A 25,931-nucleotide genomic window follows, 5' to 3' on the forward strand; every position below is an offset into this window, starting at 1 on the left:
TATCTTGCAAAAGACCCTTAAATAGGTTAACAAGTCAACTCACTTATTAAATGGATCATGTTCTGGTTAAACCCATCTTTTTAACAACAGGTCATGCCAACCGACCAAACACCATTTCTTTGTGTCGTGTTCAAGTTGTGTTAGGAATTTCCGCCACTAAGGGCCACAAAAATTTGTTTTAAAGGATACAACTCAAATTAACCCGTTACATATGAATGTGTACGGCATATCAACAAAGTAATATGATACAATGAGCTCCAAACAATCAATCATTTTAGATCATTTCAGTTTTCAAATTCTACAGGCTCCCATAATGGGAAAGGAAAACTACATTGTTTGTACAACAAAGTGCAAAAGAAAAAAGAATAATAATAAAAAAACATAAACATAAGGAAAAGTAACTTTGCGATCAACAAATTACATCAACTGAAACTGTTTTTTTTTTTCTTATCTAGACGACCTCTTTAACAAAAGCTGCTTCACTCGACGCTGGTGCTGAAAGCAAGTGTTTATCTTCTTCCTCTGCATCATCATCATCGTCGTCATCATATTCTAACGGTTCGTGAGCATTTGAGGATGACACAGATCCGGTCCCATCTTCTTCTGCATTTAAATTATCATGATAGTTATGAGATTTTATACATCGTAACATGAGCTGCAATAATCAGTCTTTTCTATATTATTTTATGGAAGAAAAGAGGTAGACTAAGACGTTCATGGTCAAAAGTCAAACAAAGCTAATTACCAACTTATTAACATTTTCCTAAATCCTTTTGAGAGTTAAATAAATGTAATCTGCGTTAAACGAAAATGATACACACAACATAATGATAGGTTAACGAGAATTATCTATGGAAATATGCAACACACATATACAGTTTGACCAACTAAAAGTCAAACTTCGCTACTTTATTTTTGGGAACAGAGGGATGACAAAGTACCGTAATTATGATACTCAGGGGGCTATTTTGTAAGATTAAATATATTATTTTATATTTAATCTAGTATCTATTATAATCATTTACATTATATGGATCAAAATATATAACAATCCTATTAAATAATTAGTTGGTAATTGTTGATGGGCCTAATTACCCTTATTAACTAATTAGGGTTTCCTCCTGGGTGCATATATAAGGATAATAATGTGGAGGTTAAAGGGTTAGACAGTTTCACAAACCCTAATTACTCATAACATCAAATCGCCTCCTCTCCGTAGCCGATTACCCTTTATCGGTTCTCATCATCACCATCATTAGATTGCACCCTAAGGAGGAACCAGATCAAGCTGACAATCATGTCGAACACTATTGCCCGGTCTCCATCTGGATTCCATGCTGGCCTGTACTGATGCAATCAAATGTATGTTTTCATGTTTTTCATTATGCCTAAAACAGAACTGTTCAACATGTGGTATCAGAGCATATGTTGATTAGTCAGTTCTGTTTTCGTATCCATTATTCTGGGATTGAAATCTGGAAAACAGAAGTTTTGAAAACTCAATAAAATTCACGGCTGGTTGCGAGTCATATGTGCCGAAATCATTGTTTTTTCGGAAAAAGGATAATAAAAGTTCACTCGGAATCATAATGGTAAATCTTAATTGTACCGAAATCTGTTTAAAACCCTTAAAATTCAGGTTTCGGGTTCCAGAATCATGTTTTTATTTTTAGGGTTCATCATGTGTTCTTAGGAAAATTCGAAATTCCTTATGTTTTGGAATATAATTAGAATTGTTGAATGTTTTTCCTAATTTTGATCTGTTTTGTCTAATGAGAATTTTCGAAATCTATTAAAAGGATAGACAGATTATGATTTTCGAAATATTCTGTTAAAATTAGATCAATGTTAAAACAGGAAATTCTATCACAATTCCTAAGAATTCGAATTTTCAGTTATGATTTTACATTAACAGCTGTTACAGTGGACTCGAGACCATCAGGTTTCGACTCGAGACCAACATCTCGACTCGAGACCACAAGGTCTCAACTCGAAATCATAAGTGTTCTCAAATATTTATAACTCGAGACAACGATTTCGACTCGAGACCATAAGTTTTCGACTCGAGACTACTGAGGTTTCAACTAAGGGCTTCAACCTTTACAACTCGAGACAAAGGTCTCGACTCGAGACCATAAGGTCACAACTCGAGACCATAAGGTTGCGACTCGAGACCATAAAGCTACAACTTGAGACTACAAGGTCACAACTCGAGACCATGGTTGCGACTCGAGACCTCATAAGGAGTCGAGATCTCATAATTCACAGCAGTCGAGACCGTGATTACGACTCGAGACACTGAGGTTGCGACTCGAGACCATTAATGAGTTGAGACCTCATAATGTTATAAGCTGAGTCGAGACTTGACTCGAGATCTCACTCGAGACCTCATAACTGACTCAAGATCTCATAACAGACTCGAAACCTCACTATTTTAGGCTGTTTAATGTGAACTAAGATTTAGCTCGGGGCTCCGCCCCGAACCCCATGCGGGGGCACGTTGTTCCCCTGCAACCCCAACGAACTCATCGCGGAGTTCGATCCGCGCTAACAGGTGGTTTGCTACTAAATAATTGGTTTTTGTAATTAGTTAGTTAATTAATGAGGATCAAATAATGTTTTACAAAACCAAAATGGCTTAACTTGAATGAGCATCTGATGTATCACTTCTGGCCAAAGCTGATTTGATGCATCTACTTATCATCCAAGTATTACGAAAGCTATGTTAAGTGTGCATCATAAACATGAATGTCTTAATATCTGGCCAAAGCTGATTTAATTCATTCATAGATGGCATACTTAACAAGTGCATAACTAAAGTGATTGTCTCAATTTCTGGCCAAAGCTGATTTGTTACAACCACTTTGCACACATGCTTAAATGATTACACTTCTGGCCAAAGCTGTTTTGTCTTCGTTTAAGTAGAACTTTAAGTAGTCTATTATTTTTTGATGTTAGTAATAGACATATCACAACCTCTTCACATAATGATCCTTATATTAATGATCCTCAATTAATTTTTTGTGATCATTTTGTCTGCCTTATTCTTAGTACCCATAATTTTACTCACTATAATTTTCTTCTATAAATCTATATCTCATCCACTCTAATTCCTAAATTTAATATGTTTTGCTTAAAGTTTCTATAAGAATTAGCTCTTAAATTAAATCCTTGATTATCTCTTAAGACATGATAATTCTATTGCTCTCTTCTGATAAAGCACTACAGAAGAAAAGTAGAGCATGATGATTAGGATAAATCGAATATGATGTCTCTTATGATAATCAAGAACTCTCTAACATAAGTGCTATCACTAAAAGGTTATTCCAGATTAAGTATTTCCTAAGACTAATCTATATTATGGAATAATCACTAGAACTTCTAAGATGCATGCCTTCATTTAAAATTCTAAATCATAAAGCTAAGTGGTATATGTGAATACATAACAATGTACAATACCATGACCCATAAAGTTAAGGGCTTACGTATGGAAATAAGTACATTTTTCCAGTACATTACATACTAAGATTTTCACTTGTACAATTTGATGCCTTATAAATCAACTATAATACTCAAAAGTACCAAAGTATAACGAGTGTGTTGATAAGCAACATATATGTACATAGAAATAAATGTTTGAAACTGGAAAATAAGATGTTATTCATCTTACAACCACTAATAGTTTAAAAGAGGATTGTTCTAAGGTCCATAGAAAAATTACAAGTGCTAATTCCAACTTTAAGGTTCTTCAAGGGAAAATCTCACTGCATAATTATGTCATTAGACTAGGCATAAGCAACGAGACTATCCATTATTCTAAAGAACAGTTGGATAAATTAATTAGATAGTCACTTACTAATGATATTTAAGTCTGACAATTCTTTAATATTCCTATTAACACATGATTAGTTGACTCTAGTTTTAAACGTTTCCTTACCAGAAGTCAACAAATAACTAACGTGAGAGTTAGTGACAAAATTAAATGTTAAGACTATAAGAACCATAATAAGCAGTCTTCTAACAACGCTTTTCGATACCTTACATATTCTGAAGATTAATCGGAATACAGTATCATGATTAAGCAATGTTATGAAGGTTGTGAGGTTTGCATAGTCAACATAAAGTCACACTTATCTTAAACTCTCCTCTTATTTGTTCTAAATATCTGGATAGAAATATTACTAAGATGAAACTAGATGATACCTTACTTTTTCACAACTTTTGTCATCATGCAAATGAGAATTTGACAAAAGGAAAATGAGACTTATAAATTTCATCCATTAGAACCAAAATTCATGAGAAATCATAACATGGTTAATGAGGATGATTTTTTTTTTCATCTAATCTCATTTTAAGTGATTTTAAATCATGACGTCAAAGCCCTAAAATATGACTTGGCTTAAGAAATAAGTATGGGTCCATCATAAGTCATTCATTGACATTCGTGGAACTTATTCCAATTGGAATATTCAGACATAATTCATTTATCATTTGAAAGACTATCAACTTGTATCTAAATTTTGTCGCATATGGCCCACGGTCTTAGAAGAAATCTATTCATATACATACTTAATAAGCTTTCTATTAAATATGTCCCTAAAGTTTCTTATGATATCTGGACATTAAAGAAATCAAATAAAGTCTAACGTATATATGATAGGTTCCCACATCACGTAGCTCATTGAAACTTCTCTTATAACATTCTAGAGATATTAAAGATCAGTGGGAGCATTAAGTGTCTTAATAATAACTTGCAATATTTGCAAGAGGTGGGGGAGTGGAAATTTTACATTACCTAGATTTACACCTCTTGTACAAGACACTGCTCCATCTTGACACTGTTCTATCATAACTTGTCTCCTTAAAATCTAATGTTACTATTACAAAAGTTTCATTGTTCTTAATTGTGGGCACACTTAGATTTCTTACCCAAACTAACTTAATCCTCCACAAGAGAGATCACAACAACTAACGTCATTAATTTGTTTTCTCTCTTAGAATTTGTTGGTCGTTAAGTATTGACCCTAAGCATGCTGAGTTCCTAAAGATTTCTAAGGTCAGTGGGAGCAGTCAAAGTCCTTATCATGACTTGCAAGGAATACAAGAGGCGGGGGGAAGAGTGTCATTAAATTTCACTCCGAATTTAACTCCAATTACACCTCTTGTACACCATACTGCACCAACTCTTACAAACTTAGAATCCTGAAAATGATAGCAACCTAACCAAGAGCTAATCCATAAAGCTGAAACTTTTAAAACCCAATAATCAACTCAGGAGGTCATCTAGGTTTAAAAACCTACTAACTTTGATGATTACGTAACCTCCCTAACTGAAGTTGAAATGGATTTTGGAAATGTTTAATGATCCTATCTCTTAAAATCAAGCCATTAGCGTAAATCAATCATCTGAATGGAATAAAACAGTTTTCTAGTAAAACTGATTTTATGTGTTCGTATAACGTTTGGGATTTGATTGAATTACCTAAGAGTGTTCGTAACTAAACCAAATCCTGATACAAACGTTAAGACACTAAGAAGCATGATTGATTGTCAAAGGTTATACTTAGGAAGAGATAAATTATCAAAGATTTCTTTGAGGATCATCACTGTTTTGAGTAGCTTATAATGGTTTAAAGCTACATTAGATGAACATTAAAAACAATTTTCCTTAACAAATGGCTGACACATTTACATGTTCATAAAACAACCTGAAAGTTCTAAACTAAAGGTTAAAGAACACTTTATTTGTAAGCCAATAATATCCATGTATGGGTTAATGCAAACATCCTGTGATGAAATCTTAACGTAATTATTTTCATCAACAATCAAGTGGATTAATGTACCTACCTCAAAATGAGTGGGAGCAACTAAGATAAACTTGCCTATATAGATGATATTCTTTTGACAAGTATATGTTACATAAGTCAAAGCATTGTTAACACAAACTTTGATATAATAGATCTCAGAGATGTCTCTTTTGTAATAGATATCATAACGTACCGAGATAGACCCAATGGGACAATAGTTTCGTTCCATAAGTTTAACATTAAATGGGTCCTTACATATGTAACAAACAATATTGCTCTCCTTCAGAGGATAATATGGTAAATGAGATTATTTATTTAAGCTTCATTAATTGGAAGCCTTATGTAAGTTTAAGTGTCTATACTCGTTTAGATATTACTCACATTGCAACACACTAGATTTGTCTAGATTAATGTGAAGCATCTAATTGAGTATTACAATATCTTTAAATAAACGAGAGGCTATAATTTGAAGAAGAAGTGAGAACTCAAACCGGTTGATTACTCTAACTTTGAAATATTCAAAGATGATAGAATGTAATTTTGGGTATACCCTTATGTCAGCAGACAAACCTATCTCATGGAGGAGTCATAATGCACTGATATTAACAACCTAACTTATAACGACATAATATAGTCACTAAATGTTGTTGGAAATTTATCAGTAGACTCATAAGTTTATTAACTCCATATAATTAATATTTTGAAGAATTAGTGTGATAAAGTCAGCTACCATGACTCCTTGAACAGTAACAGTTCAAGAGGTGCTGCATTAAATTTCGATACGCAATTAATTATTCGTTTATGAACGAATTGAGGAAACTAAGTTTTGTATCGAATACATTCATGATATGCTTAAGGATCCTATAACTGAAGGGCTATTACCCATAAGTCTTACTAAGAGAGCTCATAGACGGGTATTAATTAATGGCCATGCGCAACTGCATATCGTACTATGAATGACTAAGTTTAGTTAATTTTCCTCATCAGTTTGATTTTGTACGTCTCTAAGAATATGTCAAGTCGACATAATGGCATATAGACAAATAAAGTTACAAATCAAACAAAGGGCTTATGCGTATTTTGATCATGACGATTAGGTTTTAAATTAAGGCTATAGTATGATTAATGGGGGTCCTGAGTCGCATAATGATTCAACGGCTGTATTTCTCTGCTATAGTACTTGTTTAAGGCTAAAATGAGTGTTAACTCCTGATCAGGCTTATCTAACACTCATAGTAAATGATTACTCGGCTAAGTGGGAGAATGTAAGATTAAATATATTATTTTATATTTAATCTAGTAGCCATTATAATCATTTACATTATATGGATCAAAATATATAACAATCCTATTAAATAATTAGTTGGTAATTGTTGATGGGCCTAATTACCCTTATTAACTAATTAGGGTTTCCTCCTGGGTGCATATATAAGGAGAATAATGTGGAGGTTAAAGGGTTAGACAGTTTCACAAACCCTAATTACTCATAACATCAAATCGCCTCCTCTTGTGACACCTGTGTCACCTCGAACACCAAACAAATGCCAAACCTATGAAACATTGTGTTTCATACTGGGGATTTGTATAAATATGTGTATCTTTCGCACATATCAATTCTTGTTCAATTCCGAGCTTTAAATCGCTTTCTAGAAAGTTATACGCGCACTGGTGCGTAAACGTAATCAGTTTAACGCGACAAACACTCCGTAATAGTGAAATAGGCTTAACATACCTTAAATGACCTTTACATAACTTAGAAATAAGTTTTGGAAGGTTTGGTATGGCAAAAACAAGTTTATTCGATCGCAGGGACTATTTGCGTCAAACTGCGAAACTATACCGATTCGTATGGTGTCGAACAGTCCGGAACTTGATCATAAGTTAAACATACCATATATAACCTAAACATGGCTTAGAAATAAGCTTTGATAGGTTCGGTGTGCGAAAACATGCTTATGTGATCTTACAGGGACTAAAAGTGTCAAAAACGGCGTAAGTTTGCATTTTCGCGCATATCTTACATTCTGGACACATCTGGACATCCAAAATTTTTGTACACACAAAAATATTTTTATTTTAGTGATCGCCATGCAAAAATTCCATTCGTCGCTTAATTTGGATCGATTTTGCGTTCGTTACGACTTCCGTCGTAATTAACCGACCCAACGCGATTTTACGATCAAACGAACCGACATCCGAGATATTTTTGAGCATGTCTTGAGTCCCCTATGCTTTAACTTCATTTTAGAGCCTTGAAATGAGGTTAACGGGGTTTAAACGCATCGAAAAAGGCTTTAAACACGTGCAGGGACCATTTCTGTCATTTTTGAAACTTTGCTGAATCTGATACACCGTAGCGTAGCGCGAGCCCTCCTGCCTATGCCGTCGCGCTACGCGAGTGCCACATCTGGGCAGAAAGTGTGTTTTCAGCAACTGTTTGCAAATTCAGGGGCTGTTTTGGTAAATTCTTGGTGTGTTGAGCAAGTTTAAGTGTTCTCCAAGGCTTTGTACCTGCTTGTGACAATTGTAGGGCCTTGATCATTGCTTGGAGGTTACACAAACACTTGTCATGATCTTGTTCTTCATGCCTTACTATAAATAGCCATCCAAGTTCACTTCATTCTTTGCTCATTTCCTCTTATTCTCTTCTCTAACCTACTTTGGGGAGCTTTCTCATCTGATTTGGAACTTTATTCTTTGTAGAAAAGATAGCTAGGACCCTTTGTAAGTCTTCTTTCATGCTTGTTCTTTATGTTTAAGCAGAAAGTCAAACAGTTTGACCAATAGTTTGACTTTCGGTTTTGACCATCAATTGGTCAAGTCAAAGTTTAATTGAACTTTGACACGTGATTGTAATCACGATAGTTATAATCCTTCGTGATTATAACCGCTGATTACCACGTTAACTAGTTGTAGTGTCGAGTCAAAGTTTCGGTCAAAATGCGTTTTAGCACGCATTTTGCAACGGAACTACTTTAGAGTATCAAAACGCTTTGTTTTGATACCAAATCAGTAGGTTAGACATGTTTTGACATGTCTAACTCGACACTATTAGTTTGTGCTTGTTTAGGGTCGTAAGATAAGCGGTCTAAACAACCGCTTATACTTCCGAACCCGACCCGTTTGGTCGATCTTTAGGATCCGACCAAGCTTAGTTAGTGATCATAGTTGTATAGGGAATAACCACTGAGGTTATACCTTATGATCACGTAGGATCGGTTAGTCATTTGCTAGTTAGCTTGTATGCCCATAGGAAATGACCAAAATGCCCTTTTGAAGCTAAAATCCGTAATTTGACTATGTGAACATATTTTTGACTTGTAATCTGATTTAGTAACATGTTTAGGGATAATTGGGCATGTAAGACTTGACATAGCACATAGTTAACTATCCGATCATAGTTTTACGCAAACGACGCATTATAGTGGCTTATACTACCATAATGGGTCGAAACGGGTCAAAAGCACTTAGGTAGACTTCCAAATCAGAATGTTGGGACTATTGAATCATACCATATGAGTTCAAATACTCATTTGATTTATAGAACCTCATTCTATCCTATCTCCCGATTTAGGATCCGATTGTTTATCATAGTGATCCATTCTAGGTGCCACTTGATTCCTTGATTTCCCGAGCTTTGTTAGGACACTTAATCAAGGATACTTGCAATCTCAAGTGAGTACATAGTCCCCTCTTTTAATGTTTTCAAATGTTTTGGGGTGAAACATATATGCCTATCTGTTATTTTCCTGATTTTATACTATATGATTACACATGCTTATTACATAATCTTTTGACAAATTAAACGATTTCCTATGGTTTAAACACTGATTTTCAAAACTTATAAAACAAATTGTTGGATTGTACCATTTTTATACATTCACCCAGCCGATTGGTAGTATGATATAGCGCTATAGGACTAGACACCCCATTCCTATTGTATGGAATGTCAGAAACCAAATTTAAACCAAATAGAAATTGCCTTCGTGGTATTTCTATAGTCTCCAAAGTGTAGTTTGATACACTAAGGATTTGTTGAATACCAAATCACACTCTCTTTGTATATGTTGATATACTACAAAAGTACAGTCTGATGTACTCTCAAATGTGATATACCAAAGTATATTTTGATATACTAAGTACAAAATCCAACATATGTTTTAACATACTTTGTTATCTTAAACTAAAGTATATTTTGATATACTATCCAAAGCATAGCTTGATATGCTACTATTTTCCAAAGTATAGTTTGATATACTACCTACTTTGTTATTTTAAACTAAAGTATATTTTGATATACTATCCAAAGCATAGCTTGATATGCTACTATTTTCCAAAGTATAGTTTGATATACTACCTACTTTGTTATTTTAAACTAAAGTATATTTTGATATACTATCCAAAGCATAGTTTGATATGCTACTATTTTCCAAAGTATAGTTTGATATACTACCTACTTTGTTATTTTAAACTAAAGTATATTTTGATATACTATCCAAAGCATAGTTTGATATGCTACTATTTTCCAAAGTATAGTTTGATATACTACCTACTTTGTTATTTTAAACTAAAGTATATCTTGATATACTATCCAAAGCATAGTTTGATATGCTACTATTTTCCAAAGCATAATTGATATGCTATTTTTTTTAAAACCAAAGTATAATTTGATATACTACCAATATTTTATCCTTAAACCAAAGTATATTTGAGATATACTACCAAAACTATTATTTTAATTACTAAAGTATATTTTGATATACTATCCATTTAACTATTTCAAAACTAAAGTATACTTTGATATACTATTTATACAAACTTTTCAAAACCAAAGTATATTTTTGTCTATACTATAAACCCGTTTTCCAAAACGACACGTTTTCAGAAACAAAACTTTTACATTAGATTCATGGCTATTTTGAAAACATAAAACCTTTTCTCGTATTATCTAAAGCCATGAATCTAATACACAAAAACCTATGTTACTCACAGGCATTTTTATGCTGACGTGTCTATTTTCATATATGTTTCAGGTAATGCTATGTGATGATTGATGATGCACTCTACATATAGGATGGACTTGTGCCTTAGTGACTTAAAACTGAGAAACAATTATTTGTATTATTCTAAATTGTACCAAAACATTGAATTCTATAATTCAATAAATCAAAACTATTTAATCCTTGGTTGTGAAACAATGATTCTGTTACAACACTCCCCGACGTTTCCGCCACGTTTTGTTGTTTTACGTGGTCGGGGTGTGACACCTCTCCATAGCCGATTACCCTTTATCGGTTCTCATCATCACCATCATTAGATTGCACCCTAAGGAGGAACCAGATCAAGCTGACAATCATGTCGAACACTATTGCCCGGTCTCCATCTGGATTCCATGCTGGCCTGTACTGATGCAATCAAAGGTATGTTTTCATGTTTTTCATTATGCCTAAAACAGAACTGTTTAACATGTTTAACTGCAGTTACTTGAAGGTTTCCGTAAGTAGACAACTGCAAACAGCACCTGGAAGAAAACCAGAAACCAATTATTATTTGAAATAAAACAGAATGATTAACTTTTCCAAGCATAATACTTGAAATCTCAAAGCAAAATAAAATTTAAAAAAAATAATAAAAAAAAACTCCTAATTTGTGTATGAACAAATAGTAACCTTATACTTAAGCATATCTTACGTTCTGAATATATGTGGACGTCCAAAAATTTATGTAATCATTAAAATATTTTATTTTAGTGATTGGCATGATAAAATTCCATTCGTCGTGTAATTTGTATCGTTTTCGCGTCCATTCGAGTTTCCGTCGTAATTACCTGAACAACGCAACCGTACGACCAAACGAACCGACATCCGAGATGTTTTTGAGCATATTTCATGTTCCCTATACTTTAACTTCATTTTAGAGCCTTGAAATGGGGTTAACGGGGTTTAAACGCATCAAAAATGGCTCAAAAGTATTGCAGGGACCAAACCTGTCAATTATTGAAACTTTCTGGGAGCTGGCACGTGGTGGCGCTGCGCCACCAGTATATGGCTTTGCCGTGGCACGACGCCACGGCCTCATCTGGGCAGAAACTTCATTTTGGCAACCAGGTTAAAGTTGGGGGTCTTTTGTTTAACTTTTCTCAATACCGTGTGATGGTTTTGGGCACCCCTAGTATTCCAAAACCATGTGCCTTATATGTAAGGTTCAGATTGAAGCTCGTTTATCGAGAAACGGTCCTAACGGTTGTGGATTTCCTATAAATACCCACATAGAGTTCACTTGTTCCTCACACATTTGATCTCAATCTTCTTCTCTAAGTTGAAGCTCTCCTTGTGAGGCTTCATACCTGAGAAATTTTGAGGTCAAATCTTCGAGCTTGGACCTTTTGTAAGTTTCTTTCATTCTTTTGTGCATTTTTAAGCGTGAAAGTCAAACAGTGTTTGACTTTCTGCTTTGGCCAGTCTTTGGTCAACAGAAAGTTCCTTTGAACTTTGCAACGTGAGCGTAATCACGATGGTTATAGTCCCTAGTGACTATACCTAGTGATTACCTCGTTGAGTAGGTGTAGACGAGTCATAGTTTCGGTCAAAATGCGTATTTTGCAACCAAACTATTTTTGGGTATCAAGACCCTTTGTTTTGATATCAAACTTGTTTTTAAACCTCGTTAAACATGTTTTAACTTGTTTAACTTGTCACTTTAGGTTTAGTGCTTATATAGGGTCGTAAGATAAGCGGTCTAAACAACCGCTTAGACTTTCGAACTAGACCCGCTTGGTCGATCTTTAGGATCCGACCAAACATGTTTAGTGACCATAGTTGTATAGGAAATAACCTTCCGAGGTTATACCTTATGGTCACTTCGTTTAGTTAGTTGTATGATGGATAATTATATGCCTTAGGAAAATGATTAAAATGCCCTTTTCATGCATAATTGGATTTTAAACATATGTAACTTAAACTTTTGTCACTTAACTGATTATGCAACATATTTAAACATGTTTAGGCATATAATACTTATCATAGGACTAGTTAGGCGTTCCAAACGAGCTTTGCGCGAACGACGGGTTAAAGTAGCATAAGCTACCTAAAGGGGTCGTAATGGGTCGTAAACACTTAGGTTAGGTTTCGTTTTAGTATGTAGGCTTTGTTAAACCATATCGTATGAGTTCCAACACTCATTTGGTTTACGAAACCTCATCCTATCTGATCTCCCGATTTAGGTCCGGTTTATTAAAATAGTTACCTATATTAGGTGCCGTTTGATTTCCGTGATCCCTCTAGCTTTGCTTGGTTGTTATTCAAGACTTCTAAGCATCCTCAAGTCAGTACATAGTCCCCTCTTTTACTGTTTTTCAAACGTTTTTGGGTGATACACATGTGCCTACTTGTTGCTTTCATGTTTTTCATGTTTTTATATCATATACTTGCTATGTTCATTAGTACATATATAGTACATGATTTCATTTCGTTTTGCTATGTATGTTCACTTAGCATGATAGCACATTGATTTTCCTATATTACATTTTGTTGCATATGTTCACTCAGCATATGGACACATTGTTTTACATTTTGAACCGTTGAAATTGTTTGATTTATGTGAAGCATTTATAACTGTTTAATTTATGTGAACCATTAGTAACTGTTTGATTATGTGAACCGTTTGTAACTATTTGATTTATGTGAACCGTTTGTAACTGTTTGATTATGTGAACCGTTTGGTACTGTTTGAACCATTGGGTTAGGGAAGTGATTAGGTAACGGGGCGGGTGTAATGTGTTAAAAGCATGGTGGATACGCCGCTGGTACTTCCTATATATAAGTGCTTTTAACACATTATATATCGTTGCGTTATCTAGATCACTTGGGCAAGGTTATCAAAACAAAGTTATATTACAAGGTTTTTCTAACAATATAAAACATTCGAGTTTTATTTCAAAAATGATTTACAATTTGGGTTTACTTACACAAATGTTTTGAGTAAGATTCATGGTATCGAGGTTTTATAAATTATAACAAATCTGTTTTAACTTAGTTATTTCAATTCACAATATAAACATTTTACAAAACTAGGTTTTCTAATATCGAATAACAAAGTTGTTTGAGTTATTTCAAAAGGTAAAACGAGCCATGAATCTGACACTCACATAAAACCTATGTACTCGCCGGCTATATAGCCGTTGAATGTCTCCAACGGTCAAAACTCTCTCCTTTGTCGATCGGTATAGGTTCACTAATGAATCAAACAAACCAAGCGGTAAAGGGGGTTGGCGGCGGTGTTACCGCTCGGTAAACAGGTTTACCGCCCACTCCGTTCACCCTAAAACAAATTTAAAAGTGTCATTTTATGATAACATTTAGTTTGTTGATTAATCTAAACAAGCAGGGCCGGCTCTGGGCCCGGCAAACCCATGCCAACGCCCGAGGCCCAAAATTTCAAAGGGCCCGAAAAGTCTTTATAAGCTTGTATATATTTATTAAATTATATATTTAGTATATATTTATCCGTTTATTATGCAAAAAAAATATTGATGATGTAGTGACAAAAACCATATCAAAATAATGCATCCTTCTCTCCTAATAAATATATCACCTACAGGAAAGGGAAATTATATTTTAATAGTGAATCCCCACTATATTTATTAGAGAAAAAAAATTGGGTGGGGTACGCGGACAGAATGGTTTGATTCGTTCAAAACGCGTCTTCAGAAATGTTTATTCATCCTGGCCCATAATCTGTGTTTCTAAAGTCGTCCATCCTCTTTTATAAATTTAAGATCATCATCCATTTAAGAGTCATACCTTTAGATATCTCCTTCTACTTCTACCTCATCAATAATTATGTTTCATGCTACTGGCAATGAATCTGGGCCTTCCACCCCTACCTCTACCTCTTCTTCCATGCAATGGTCACAACTTTGCCGTCACTTTGAATTTGGTGAAATTCTTTCAGCAACAGAAAGTTTCGCAGAATCATTAGTAATAGGGCGTGGAGGTTTCGGGAAAGTATACAAGGGTAATATTTACAATGGGTCGACTCTTGTGGTTGCCGCCATTAAACGATTGGATGCAATGTCGAATCAGGGGGCATCCGAGTTCTGGGCTGAAGTTGAAATGCTTTCGAAGTTGCGTCACTGTCATCTAGTTTCTCTGATTGGTTACTGTAATTATGAAACAGAAATGATCCTTGTGTACGAATACATGCCCCATGGAACACTTGAAGATCATCTCCACAAACTTGGTACTCCTCTTACTTGGTGTGAGCGACTCATGATTTGCATAGGTGCAGCTCGTGGGTTAGATTACCTCCATACTGGTACCGGTATTGAATTTGGTATTATACACCGAGATGTAAAAAGCTCCAATATATTGTTAGATGAAAGTTGGGCAGCTAAAGTTTCAGATTTCGGGTTGTCTAAAATAAGCCCAAGGAATCAGCAATCGAGTCATGTCAGCACACTTGTCAAAGGCACTTTTGGGTATTTTGATCCAAATTATTTCGCCACCGGAAAACTGACGACTAAATCTGATGTGTATGCTTTTGGGGTAGTATTGTTGGAAGTGTTGTGCCGGAAGAGGGCAGTGGATGACAGTCTTGACTGGGGAATAGCAACATGGGCTCAAGACTCCATCAAAGAAGGTCGTTTGAAGGATATAATTGATTCTGCTATAAGGGATGAAATATCCCCAAAATGTTTAAAGCAGTTTGTTCGAATAGCAGAAAGATGTTTGGATAACCATCCAAAGCTTCGTCCTACTATGGCTGAGGTTGTGCTTAGTCTTGAGTATGTACTGAAGTTGCAAGAGAAGACTAATAATGTGTCTCATAGTGCAAGCAAAACAATATTTGGTAGGATGTTTAATAAGTTTTCCTTCACTGACAATGGCCAGAACTCAGGTATTCCGAACTCCCAATTTATATGCGCGTAGATTCTTCAATGTGTGTGTCTATGTGGGAAAAGTAATACTAATTATGCCGAAAACATACTGAAAGAAGATTTCACGACAACCTTATTTCGTTTAACAAACAAACATTTCGGTTTTCTTGTCTCCTCTTCTGTCCTTTCATGGCATCCACTGTGATGGAATGTTAAGTCTATAAAAGTAACCGGAGCATAATAACTTTTAGAGCGATAGATCTGCAAATTAAACCCAGATTGAGTTAGGGATTCTAAACGATACTGTTGATAGGAATGAACGAACGAGAAAAAAAGTGTTTTTGATTCTATAGAATTGGTTTGTTTATAGAAATAGAAAGTCGGACATTAGTTGGGTTCGTTGGTTAAAAAACCCGCTCCTTGTCATGTAAGTTCTTGTCCTTCTAGCATTTTGCTACTAGGTGTCTTTTTTATATATTCAGTTGTTATAAAAAAAAAAAGATTGAGCTAGCGATTTCAAGACCTGGACCTACGTCATCTTGGATCACTCGAGCATACTTACTGTTGGGGTACATTGATGTATAAATCGATATATATGACTTTCCATATAAGTCTAAGTCATCAGCAAAAATCTTAAATGCTATGAGCAGGTTTTGTGTTTAAACAATCAGGTTTTGGGTTGCGTGAGTCTAAAGAAGTCGGATCACAGACATTTGGCCTACCTAACGCATTTAGTAAACAGGTTGGTTATGGATAAACGGGTCAAGTCCCCGACCTGTTTAAAATTATAACTTCACATTTTTTTAATTTACAAGTTTAAGTAAGCCACCCGCAGTGGCGTAGCTTAGTGTAAAGTGGGGGGTGCACCGCCCCCCCCCCCCCCCCCCCCCCCCGAATGTTTCGGTTAGAAGTGTAAAATTTCCTATTTTTCGTACGAAAATTTTAAAATTATATAGGACTGTCCCCCCAATTATTTTGCCTAAATATTTATACAATATATAAATTGGGTCCCATGACTTTCCGCCCCTCGGAACTTTTGGTCAAGCTCCATCACTGGCCACCCGGTTATAACTTTATTACACCCAACCAACCTGATTTAATCTGCCTACACCTTGTAATATTTATACAATATATAAATTGGGTCCCATGACTTTCATTACAGGTATGGATTTTGACTCTCTAATGCCCAAGAAGCCCCATATAGGTATCGATTTTGGACCCCTCATGTCCAAAAAGAGAAAGCAACTTCTGCTTAGACAAAAATTCTTCCAACAAAATGGTGCTCTGTTATTAGAAGATAAACTAAAATATGGTGTTGGTTCCATAAATATTTTTCGAGCTGAAGAGATAGAAAAAGCAACTACGGATTTCGCAGACTATATGATTATTGGAAGAGGTGGTTATGGTACTGTGTACAAAGGAGTACTACCAGATAACCGTGTGGTTGCGATCAAGAGGTGCAGAGTATCTGACGAATCACAGATGGAGCAGTTCATTAATGAAATTCTAATTCTTGGACGAGTTAATCACAGGAATGTGGTACAGCTTTTGGGATGTTGTTTGGAAACTGAGATCCCGTTGCTTGCTTTTGAATTTGTTTCTAACGGCTCTCTTCATGATCACATTCATAATAATAGCATTAGCAGCACAAGAAGATTGTCATGGGATAGCCGTTTAAGGATAGCACATGAATCAGCTGGTGCACTTGCTTATCTTCACTCAGATGCAACAATGACCATCATACATAGAGATGTGAAGTCAGCGAACATTTTGTTGGATGAAAATTACACCGCAAAAGTTGCGGATTTTGGTTGTTCAAAGTCACTCCAATTGGAGGTTGATGATCCTGTCACTACACTAGTTCAAGGGACGATAGGTTACTTGGACCCCGAATATTTTCATACATCTCAACTAACAGATAAGAGTGATGTGTATAGCTTTGGTGTGGTTCTTGCAGAACTCATAACAGGATCTAAGCCCATTAGCATGGAAAGACATCAAGAAGAAAGAAATCTTGCAGCATATTTCTTGATTGCAGAGAGGGAAGATCGGTTGATTGAGATTATTGATCCTCATGTTTTCGAGGAGGCGGCAACTGATGAGCAGCTAGAAGCAGCATGTTCCCTGGCATGTAGATGCCTTCAACCATCAGGTATGGACAGGCCTAGCATGAAAGAAGTGACCATGGAGCTTGAAAGAATAAGGAAGATCAGAAATCCTTGGGATAGCGAAGTCTACGATGAAAACCTTAATGATTGAATGGGAACAACTTGATCTTAATGTTTTTATTTTTGTCACTAGTAGCAGACACCTTTACAATGTAGTTTTTTATAATTGATGTTTCTGTTAGCCGATAATATCAGAAGGATATTATTGGCATGTATTTTTGTAAATCCCGAGTTTCGAATGACTGACCTCGGCCACTTACACAATTTCCTCGGTATAAAGGTCCAGAAACAACATAATAGTTTGTTTATATCTCAGTCCAGTTATGCAGCCGACATTTTCTCATGCTAACATGTCCACTTGTAATCCCGTTAGTAGGGCTGTTCAAAATGCTCGTGGCTCGAGCCTCACTCGAAAAAAGTTCGGAAAAAGCTTGGTTCGAAGTCAGCTCGGTTTTAAACGAGTTGGCTCGGCTCAGTTTGTAAACGAGCCGAGCCCGAGCCAAGGTAGGTTCGATTTGTGGCTCGCTCGTTCGTTAGTTAGCTCATTGGCTCGCTCGTTTAAATTAAACCCCAAATTATATATGTGTGTGTGCGTGCATATTCTAATATATTTAAGAAGTGTTGTTTAGTTAGTAACATGGCTATTTTTTATCGAAAAATATAGATTATTAAGCTATAGTCTTAATTAGTAATATTGATTTAAAAAAATATATATGAAGGTAAGCAACATAGAATTTTTTTCTTGTTCGTTTTATTTATAGTTTGCTCAAAATTACTATTCTATTAGCCTAAATAATGTTTTATTTATTGTTTTATTCTATTAGCCTAAATAATGTTTTATTTATTGTTTTTTTAGTTTTATGTATATCATTATGTGTAAAAAATACAAAAATATAAACTTTTTTTAAACAAACGAGCTGGCTCGACGAGCCACGAGCTGGCTCGACGAGCCACGAGCTGGCTCGAGCTTTTGACGAGCCGAGCCCGAGCTCCACTTTTCAGCTCGTTAACAAAAATGAGCTGGCTCGGCTAGATTCGAATTTTAAACAAGCCGAGCCTGAGCCCACCCTGGTTCGGTCCGGTTCGGTTCGTTTACAGCTACCCGTTAGCACGCCAGTTGAGGTTGGATCCAAGCTTAGCGCCATGGCCCAAAGATGTGGAACTGTATGGAAAAATCATAATATTTAAGTTTAAATACATATTAGAGTAAACTGCCAAAATGGTCCCTGAGTTTTGGTCACTTTTGCCACTTTAGTCCAAAACTCAAATCTTTTGAATCTGGATCCTTATGGTTTCAATTTTGTTGCCATTTTCATCCAAAATCAAAATCTTGTCAAATTTTTCAGTTAACATCCAGCTTTTTTTGTCTTTTTCATTCATTTTAATGAAAGGCAAAATGGTCTTTTAACATTTTATTATAACAAATTTAAAAAATCTGACCATTTTACCCTTTATTAAAGGGAGAAAAAAGACCAAAAAAATTGGATGTTAACTGAAAAATCTAATTAGATTTTGTTTTTGGATGAAAATGGCAACAAAATTCAAACCACGGGACCCAGATTCAAAAGATTTGAGTTTTGAACTAAAGTGGCAAAAGTGACCAAACCTTATAAAACATTTTGGCAGTTTACTGTACATATTATTTCTAAAGTATAAATATTAATATCGTAAAAGATCCTTATATGGGTATACACAAATTTGTTTTAAAGGATACAACTCAAATTAACCTGTTATATATGAAAGTGTAAGGCATTGAAACTGCCACATCTAGAAACAACTTGTTCACATCCATAGTTTACTATGGCGTATCAACAAAGTAATACGATACAATGAGCTCCAAACAATCAATCATTTTAGATCATTTCAGTTTTCAAATTCTACAGGCTCCCATAATGGGAAAGGAAAACTACATTGTTTGTACAACAAAGTGCAAAAGAAAAAAAGAATAATATTAAAAAAAAAAAACAAAAGGAAAAGTAACTTTGCGATCGACAAATTACATCAACTGAAACTGTTTTTTTTTCTTATCTAGACGACCTCTTTAACAAAAGCTACTTCACTCGAGGCCGGTGCTGAAAGCAAGTGTTTATCTTCTTCCTCTGCATCATCATCATCGTCGTCATCGTATTCTAACGGTTCGTGAGCATTTGAGGATGACACAGATCCGGTCCCGTCTTCTTCTGCATTTAAATTATCATGATAGTTATGAGATTTTATACGTCCTAACATGAGCTGCAATAATCAGTCTTTTCTATATTATTTTATGGAAGCAAAGAGGTAAGACTAAGACTTTCATGGTCAAAAGTCAAACGAATCTAATCACCAACTTATTAACGGTTTCCTAAATCCTTTTGAGAGTTAAAAAAATGTAATCTACGTTAAACGAAAATAATACACACAAGAAAATGATTCGTTAATGAGAATTATCTATATGAAAATATGCAATAAACATATGCAGTTTGACTAATTAAAAGTCAAACTGCACTACTTTATTTTCGGGAACAAAGGGATGACAAAGTACACATACCGCAATTATGATACTCGGAGGGCTGTTTAACTGCAGTTACTTGAAGATTTTCAGGAAGTAGACAACTGCAAACAGCACCTGGAAGAAAACCAGAAACCAGTTATTTCAAATAAAACAGAATGATCAACTTTTACAAACATAATGCTTGAAATCTCAAAGCAAAATAAAATTAAAAAAAAGAACTCCTAATTTCTGTATGAACAAATAGTAACCTTATACTTAACGGATAACACGTGAATACATATCCATAAAAAATCTAGACTCAAATTCTTGGTTTAACCAACATGTAGTTTGCTTCACAAGAATAATTTTAACTAGATGAAGCAAAATAAGTATCCATGGGTCAAGACTCGTCTTCTTTTTTTTCATAGAAGTCGAAATGGGGTGGGTCATGCTGACTCAAATCACTTTCAGTTCAGATTTTCTAGTCATAAGTAGTTCAGATTTTCATCCCTGTGGTTCGTCCAATTATGCCAGTCCAGGCAAAATTTCAAATTTGTATTATTTCCGTCCCTGACATTCTTGAAACATGCCAATTTAATCCAAAAAGTTAACGGTCGTTAACTTTGACTGTTAAATGAGGGGTAAAAAGGTAATTTTCCATTTTTATTTCTATACAATCTTGGTTTTAAAAAGCGCGCCCTAGGCGTGCCTAGGCACAAGGCGCAGGGCCTGGGGCTTTTTTGCTTCTCGCCTTGTGTAATTACAAGAAGCGACCAGGCACATTTTTTGATTTTTTTTGTGGGCTTTTTGGCCTGAGGCGCGCGCCTCATGTAACTTAGGCGTTTTACTGCATAAAAATGTTGTACCCTGGGTTTTTTGACTTGTACATGTAATTAAAATGGTATAAAAGCCTTACTTATAGCTATATTTTGGTTAAAGGAAGCTAAAAACCTATGGGATATGTATGGGATATATAATGAAAAACTATATAAACATCTTGCGCCTCGGGTACGAAAAGCCCACCGCTTTTGCACTTTGCGCTTCGCGCCTTAATTTTAGACCTCGTCGCTTTTGTGCGCCTCTCGCTTTTTAAAACCAAGTATACAATTTTTTTACACCTCTTTAGGGATAGGTGGTGGAGACAGATGAGGGTGTGGCGGCGCTGGATAGGCGATGTAAGGAAATTGTAAAAAATAAATAAAAATGAAAAATACCTTTTTACACCTCATTTAACAGTCAAAGTTAACGATCGTTAACTTTTTGAATAAAATTGACATGTTTCAAGAATGTCAGGGATGGAAATGGTACAAATTTGAAATTTGGCCTGGACCAGCATAATTGGACAAACCATAGGACGAAAATGGCAGTTAACCCTTGGAAAAATGACACAGTTTCAATAATAATGTAACTTCTTGAAAAAATGAATTGACTAAATTTCGTTTGTATGCACATTTTTTTAATTCTACACATTTGACCTGTTCAGGATAAACATTTTGATCCATCATATGTAAATAGTAAAACTAGTTAAACAAAAAAACATAAGAAAAAATAAAAATTAGAAAATTATACACACCTAGTTTGGCGAGTCGGTTAACCCAGCCGGGAATATTCTTGCCCGTTAATCTTTGGGTAATATCATCGGTAAAATGGTTGCAATTTTTGGAAATTAGGTGATAGGTGTCCCCATGATACTCTGAAGCAACGGTTTCAATAAATTCTCTAAATTCGGTAGGCGATTTGCTTACATGCCCTAATGGGATTGAACATCTGTAAATGAAACCCGGGCATGTTTTGGGTTCAACTTCAAACACCCCACTAATTGGAAAATCGTGTGCTCCAAACCCGTATTCCATACCATACACTGCATCAAAAGCACGTTTATTAGATGGTCACTTTTAAAATGCACGCTCAAAGAGCTGCATATACACTAGTAAGTGGTGATAAAGGAATAACTCCCATAAAGAAGATATCATCTATAGATTAAAGACCCCTAAATGATTCGAAGACCGATAAATGTGATCAGATAGAACGTCACCTATAATAAAATCCCAACAAAAAAGTCTTCAAATTCCTACAAAACTTATAAAATCAATAAACCTCACCAAGAACATATCTTCTAGAGCTTAAAAATCTTGAAAAGTAGTTTTAAACGAAATCCACTTTACGCTATCAATCATTCTACAAGACCCATAACAGATATGAAACAAAACAAAACAAAACAAAAATAATTGTACTTGTATAAATTGGAAACTTTGAAAAAACTCCATGAAGCATTGAGTTATGACCACCAATAAACCTCATACTTATAACATAAAAAAACCCATGAAAGTTCCTACTTATTCTACAAAACCCATATCACTAAATCCAAAAAAAAAAAAATCCAAATTGATAGATTTAATTGCTGGAAACTGAAATATTAAAAGATAGAAGACCCGAGATGGGTTAATCTCCAAGAACAAAGCTATAGATACCCAAATTAGATAATAATTATTGACATCCTCCAAAAACTAGAACAAAAGATATAAATAAGCAATAATAACTGGCTCTAAACTTCAGCTCCCATTTACCCATCAGTTTCCCTCTGCAATAACTGCTTTGACCCAGCTGCATTAATAAATCTGACCCTAAGACGGGGTCACCCGTAGTGGTTAAGAAAAATAATGCCCCCACCATGGGGCATTATCCGACACGTGTCATCCCAGTCAGCATGGGGCGTTATTGCAAAAGTGGTGTAGTGGGAATAATGCCTCTTCCAATCATTAAACAAAAAAAATAAAAAAAAAAAACAAAGAAATTACTCATTGGCTAGTCAAACACTTGACCACTCCCCATCGGCCACCATTTGATCACTTCAGCGTTATATTTAAAACGCTAGCATGCAAATTTTAAAAAAACAACGCCTTATAACGCCTGGTGTAGTTGTGTGTGTGTGTGTGTGGGGGGGGGGGGGTTGTGGCGTTTTTTTTTCAATTTTTTTTTTTTAAAATAACGCCCCACTACGGGTGGTCTAATACCCACCAGTATAGGAATCGGGTTTGTATCACTCACTCTATAAAATCCAATCTAAAACCGAACAAAGATTCAACCCACTCAACAAAACCCCTAACATCATCATCAATAATATCAAACACAATCAAATCAGAGTCAGAATCTGTCACCTTGAATACCCCAATGAAAAATACCAAACCCGAACTAGATGTTGCAGGAATTAACAGGTATATGATCATACACATTCAAAAAAACTTGTGTAATACCATGTGAATTTACAAACTTGTGTAATACCATGTGAATTTACAGGAATTAAAAAGAACAACTTCTAAAGCCCAAGAATACTGTGCTCATAAAACATTAAACAATAACAGAAAAGAAAACTCATATACTGTGCTCATATAGCTTCAAATTTGAAAAATACCCTGTGAAACAATAGTCCTGATCACCAATAAACCTTATAAAGAACATATCTTCTAAATTAAATTAAATAAACTAATTAAAAAAACAAATTTTAATACATTCTCCAAAACCCATACTACCATATACAAAACAAAAAGCCCAAAATCATTGTGTACTTCCACAGATGGAAATTTGAAGAAAAAAAATATATGAGCAGTAAACCTTACAAAGAACCCACCTTCTAAAGCTCAAGAACCCCTATTATAAATCCTTATTCAGCATGGAACTTAATCTAATAAAAAAACCCAATAAAGATTCAAACCCACTCAACAAAACCCCCAACTTCATCATCAAGAATATCAAACACAATCAAATCAAAGTCAGATTCTTTCTCACCTTGAATACCCAAATGAAAAATACCAAACCTGAACCAAGAAACTCAAATCAATGTATTTAATACAATTCCAAATTTGAAAAAAAAAAAAAAAAAGTTCCAAGAAACATCAGGTAACATCTTCTAAAGCTCAAATTTGAATTCACAAGAAACCAAGAAACTCAAATCAATTTACACTAAATTAAATTAAAAAAAAAAAACATCTTCTAAAGCTCAATAACCCCTATCAAGAAACCTCATAAAACACTAAATTAAATTTAAAAAAAAAAAAACAATTAAAGTTTTAATTCACTATACAAAACAAAAGCCCCAAATTATTGTACTTCCACAGATGGAAACTAAAAACAAATAATTAATTCAATGAACACCAATAAACCTCACAAAGAACCCCAATTAAAGATTCAAACCCACTCAACAAAACCCATAACTTCATCACCAACAACCTCCTTAAACAGAATAAAATCAGAGTCAGATTCTTTCTCACCTTGAATACCCGAATGAAAGATACCAAACCCAAACCAGATGCTGTAAGAATTCACAGGTGTAAGATCATACACATTCAAGAAAACTTGTGTATCCATATTGCTATAATCTCTTTCTGGGCTTCTTGACTCTGATGACAAACTCTCTCTTCCCATTTGCTGATTTCTTTTTTCTTGAATACTTTTAGGTTAAAAAAGTAATCTTTTTTGTTTCAAGAAAATAAAGGGTGGATCTTTTTCTTTGATTTTAGGATCATATCTTTGATCTTTTTGCTTCAAGAAGCAATCTCACAGTTGGATCGAAAAGGGTTTGTGTTTGTTTGCAAAAAGAGATTGATTTGAGACTATTTTTCTTTTCGTGTGAGATTGGGAAAAACAGAGAAGGGTAAAATGGGAAGAGGGGTTTTCGGAAAGATACAAGTTTGTGGGATGAATGAAGTATGTGAAGGGTGAGTCATGACTCAACAAATAACATAGTGCATCATCATCAATCATGAGTAGGGGTGTGCACGGTTCGTTTCGGTTTGGTTTTTGGGTAAAATCAAAACCGGAACTGAAATGTCGGTTTTCGGGTTTTAAAAACTGTTCGGTTTCGGTTTTTTTCGGTTTCGGTTTTTCGGTTTTTCGGTTTTTACGTCGGTTCGGTTCGGTTTTTCGGTTATTTCGGTTTTTGGAACAAAATTATGTAAGATTCAAAAAATAAAAAGTATAATTTATATTATTACAATCTTTTTATATGTTTACATTTAAGTTATTATAGTTAACCTGTTAATGTTGTTTACACACGTTAACCTTCTAATCTATTTTTATGTTTCTTCAAAGTTTATATTAAATTTTTTATATCTTATAGGTAATAATAAATCATTTTAGTTATAATGTTTTTATTATAAACACTTAATATTCAAGAATAAAATTAACATTTTCTACTAGTATTGGGTTAAACACTTAAAAAATTTAAACTTAAACATAAAAATATATGGATTGTAACTTATCGGTTCGGTTCGGTTTTTTTCGGTTATTGAAAAAGTTTATCCGAAAACCGAACCGAAATTTTCGGTTATTAAAAATCCGAAAACCGAACCGCCGGTTTTTGTTTCGGTTCGGTTTTTTCGGTTCGGTTTTTTCGGTTATTCGGTTACGGTTCGGTTATTTCGGTTTTCTTGCTCACCCCTAATCATGAGCATGACATTTTTCTGAGTTTTTTTTTCAAAGGTTAACTTTGTATAATAGTAACCAAGTTTTAATAGTGTTCATAGAAGGTCATCCATCCTACATGACATTTATTTAGGTTTTTTATTTAAAAAAATTGTTGACATAGCACATAAATGCCAAATGGATTAGAA

The 25,931-nt window shown here is 34.7% G+C and overlaps 2 protein-coding genes across 3 annotated transcripts; one reads left to right on the top strand and one right to left on the bottom strand.

Moving 5' to 3' along the window:
- Positions 1–244: 244 nt before the first annotated feature.
- On the bottom strand, positions 245–25,027 carry LOC110877252 (deSI-like protein At4g17486). Of its 2 annotated transcripts, none has more exons than XM_035977351.1 (4): positions 24,591–25,027; positions 21,896–22,183; positions 20,380–20,457; positions 245–603 (listed from the first exon to the last, which is right to left on the bottom strand). In XM_035977351.1, the coding sequence occupies exons 1-4, from the start codon at positions 24,742–24,744 to the stop codon at positions 452–454; spliced, it is 672 nt and encodes a 223-aa protein (XP_035833244.1). In that variant the 5' UTR covers positions 24,745–25,027; the 3' UTR covers positions 245–451. The 2 variants fall into 2 exon arrangements, with proteins under 2 accessions (XP_035833244.1, XP_021981100.1); XM_022125408.2 differs by lacking the exon at positions 245–603 and adding an exon at positions 19,683–20,032.
- LOC118481981 (serine/threonine-protein kinase PBL27-like) lies at positions 14,639–18,160 on the top strand. Its single transcript, XM_035977350.1, has 2 exons — positions 14,639–15,704; positions 16,847–18,160. Exons 1-2 carry the CDS (start codon positions 14,648–14,650, stop codon positions 17,941–17,943), a joined length of 2,154 nt encoding a protein of 717 aa, XP_035833243.1. The 5' UTR covers positions 14,639–14,647; the 3' UTR covers positions 17,944–18,160.
- Positions 25,028–25,931: the final 904 nt, after the last annotated feature.

The sequence above is a fragment of the Helianthus annuus genome, chromosome 9 (genome assembly GCF_002127325.2).
Source record: "Helianthus annuus cultivar XRQ/B chromosome 9, HanXRQr2.0-SUNRISE, whole genome shotgun sequence".
In the NCBI taxonomy this organism is placed as follows: Eukaryota; Viridiplantae; Streptophyta; class Magnoliopsida; order Asterales; family Asteraceae; genus Helianthus; species Helianthus annuus.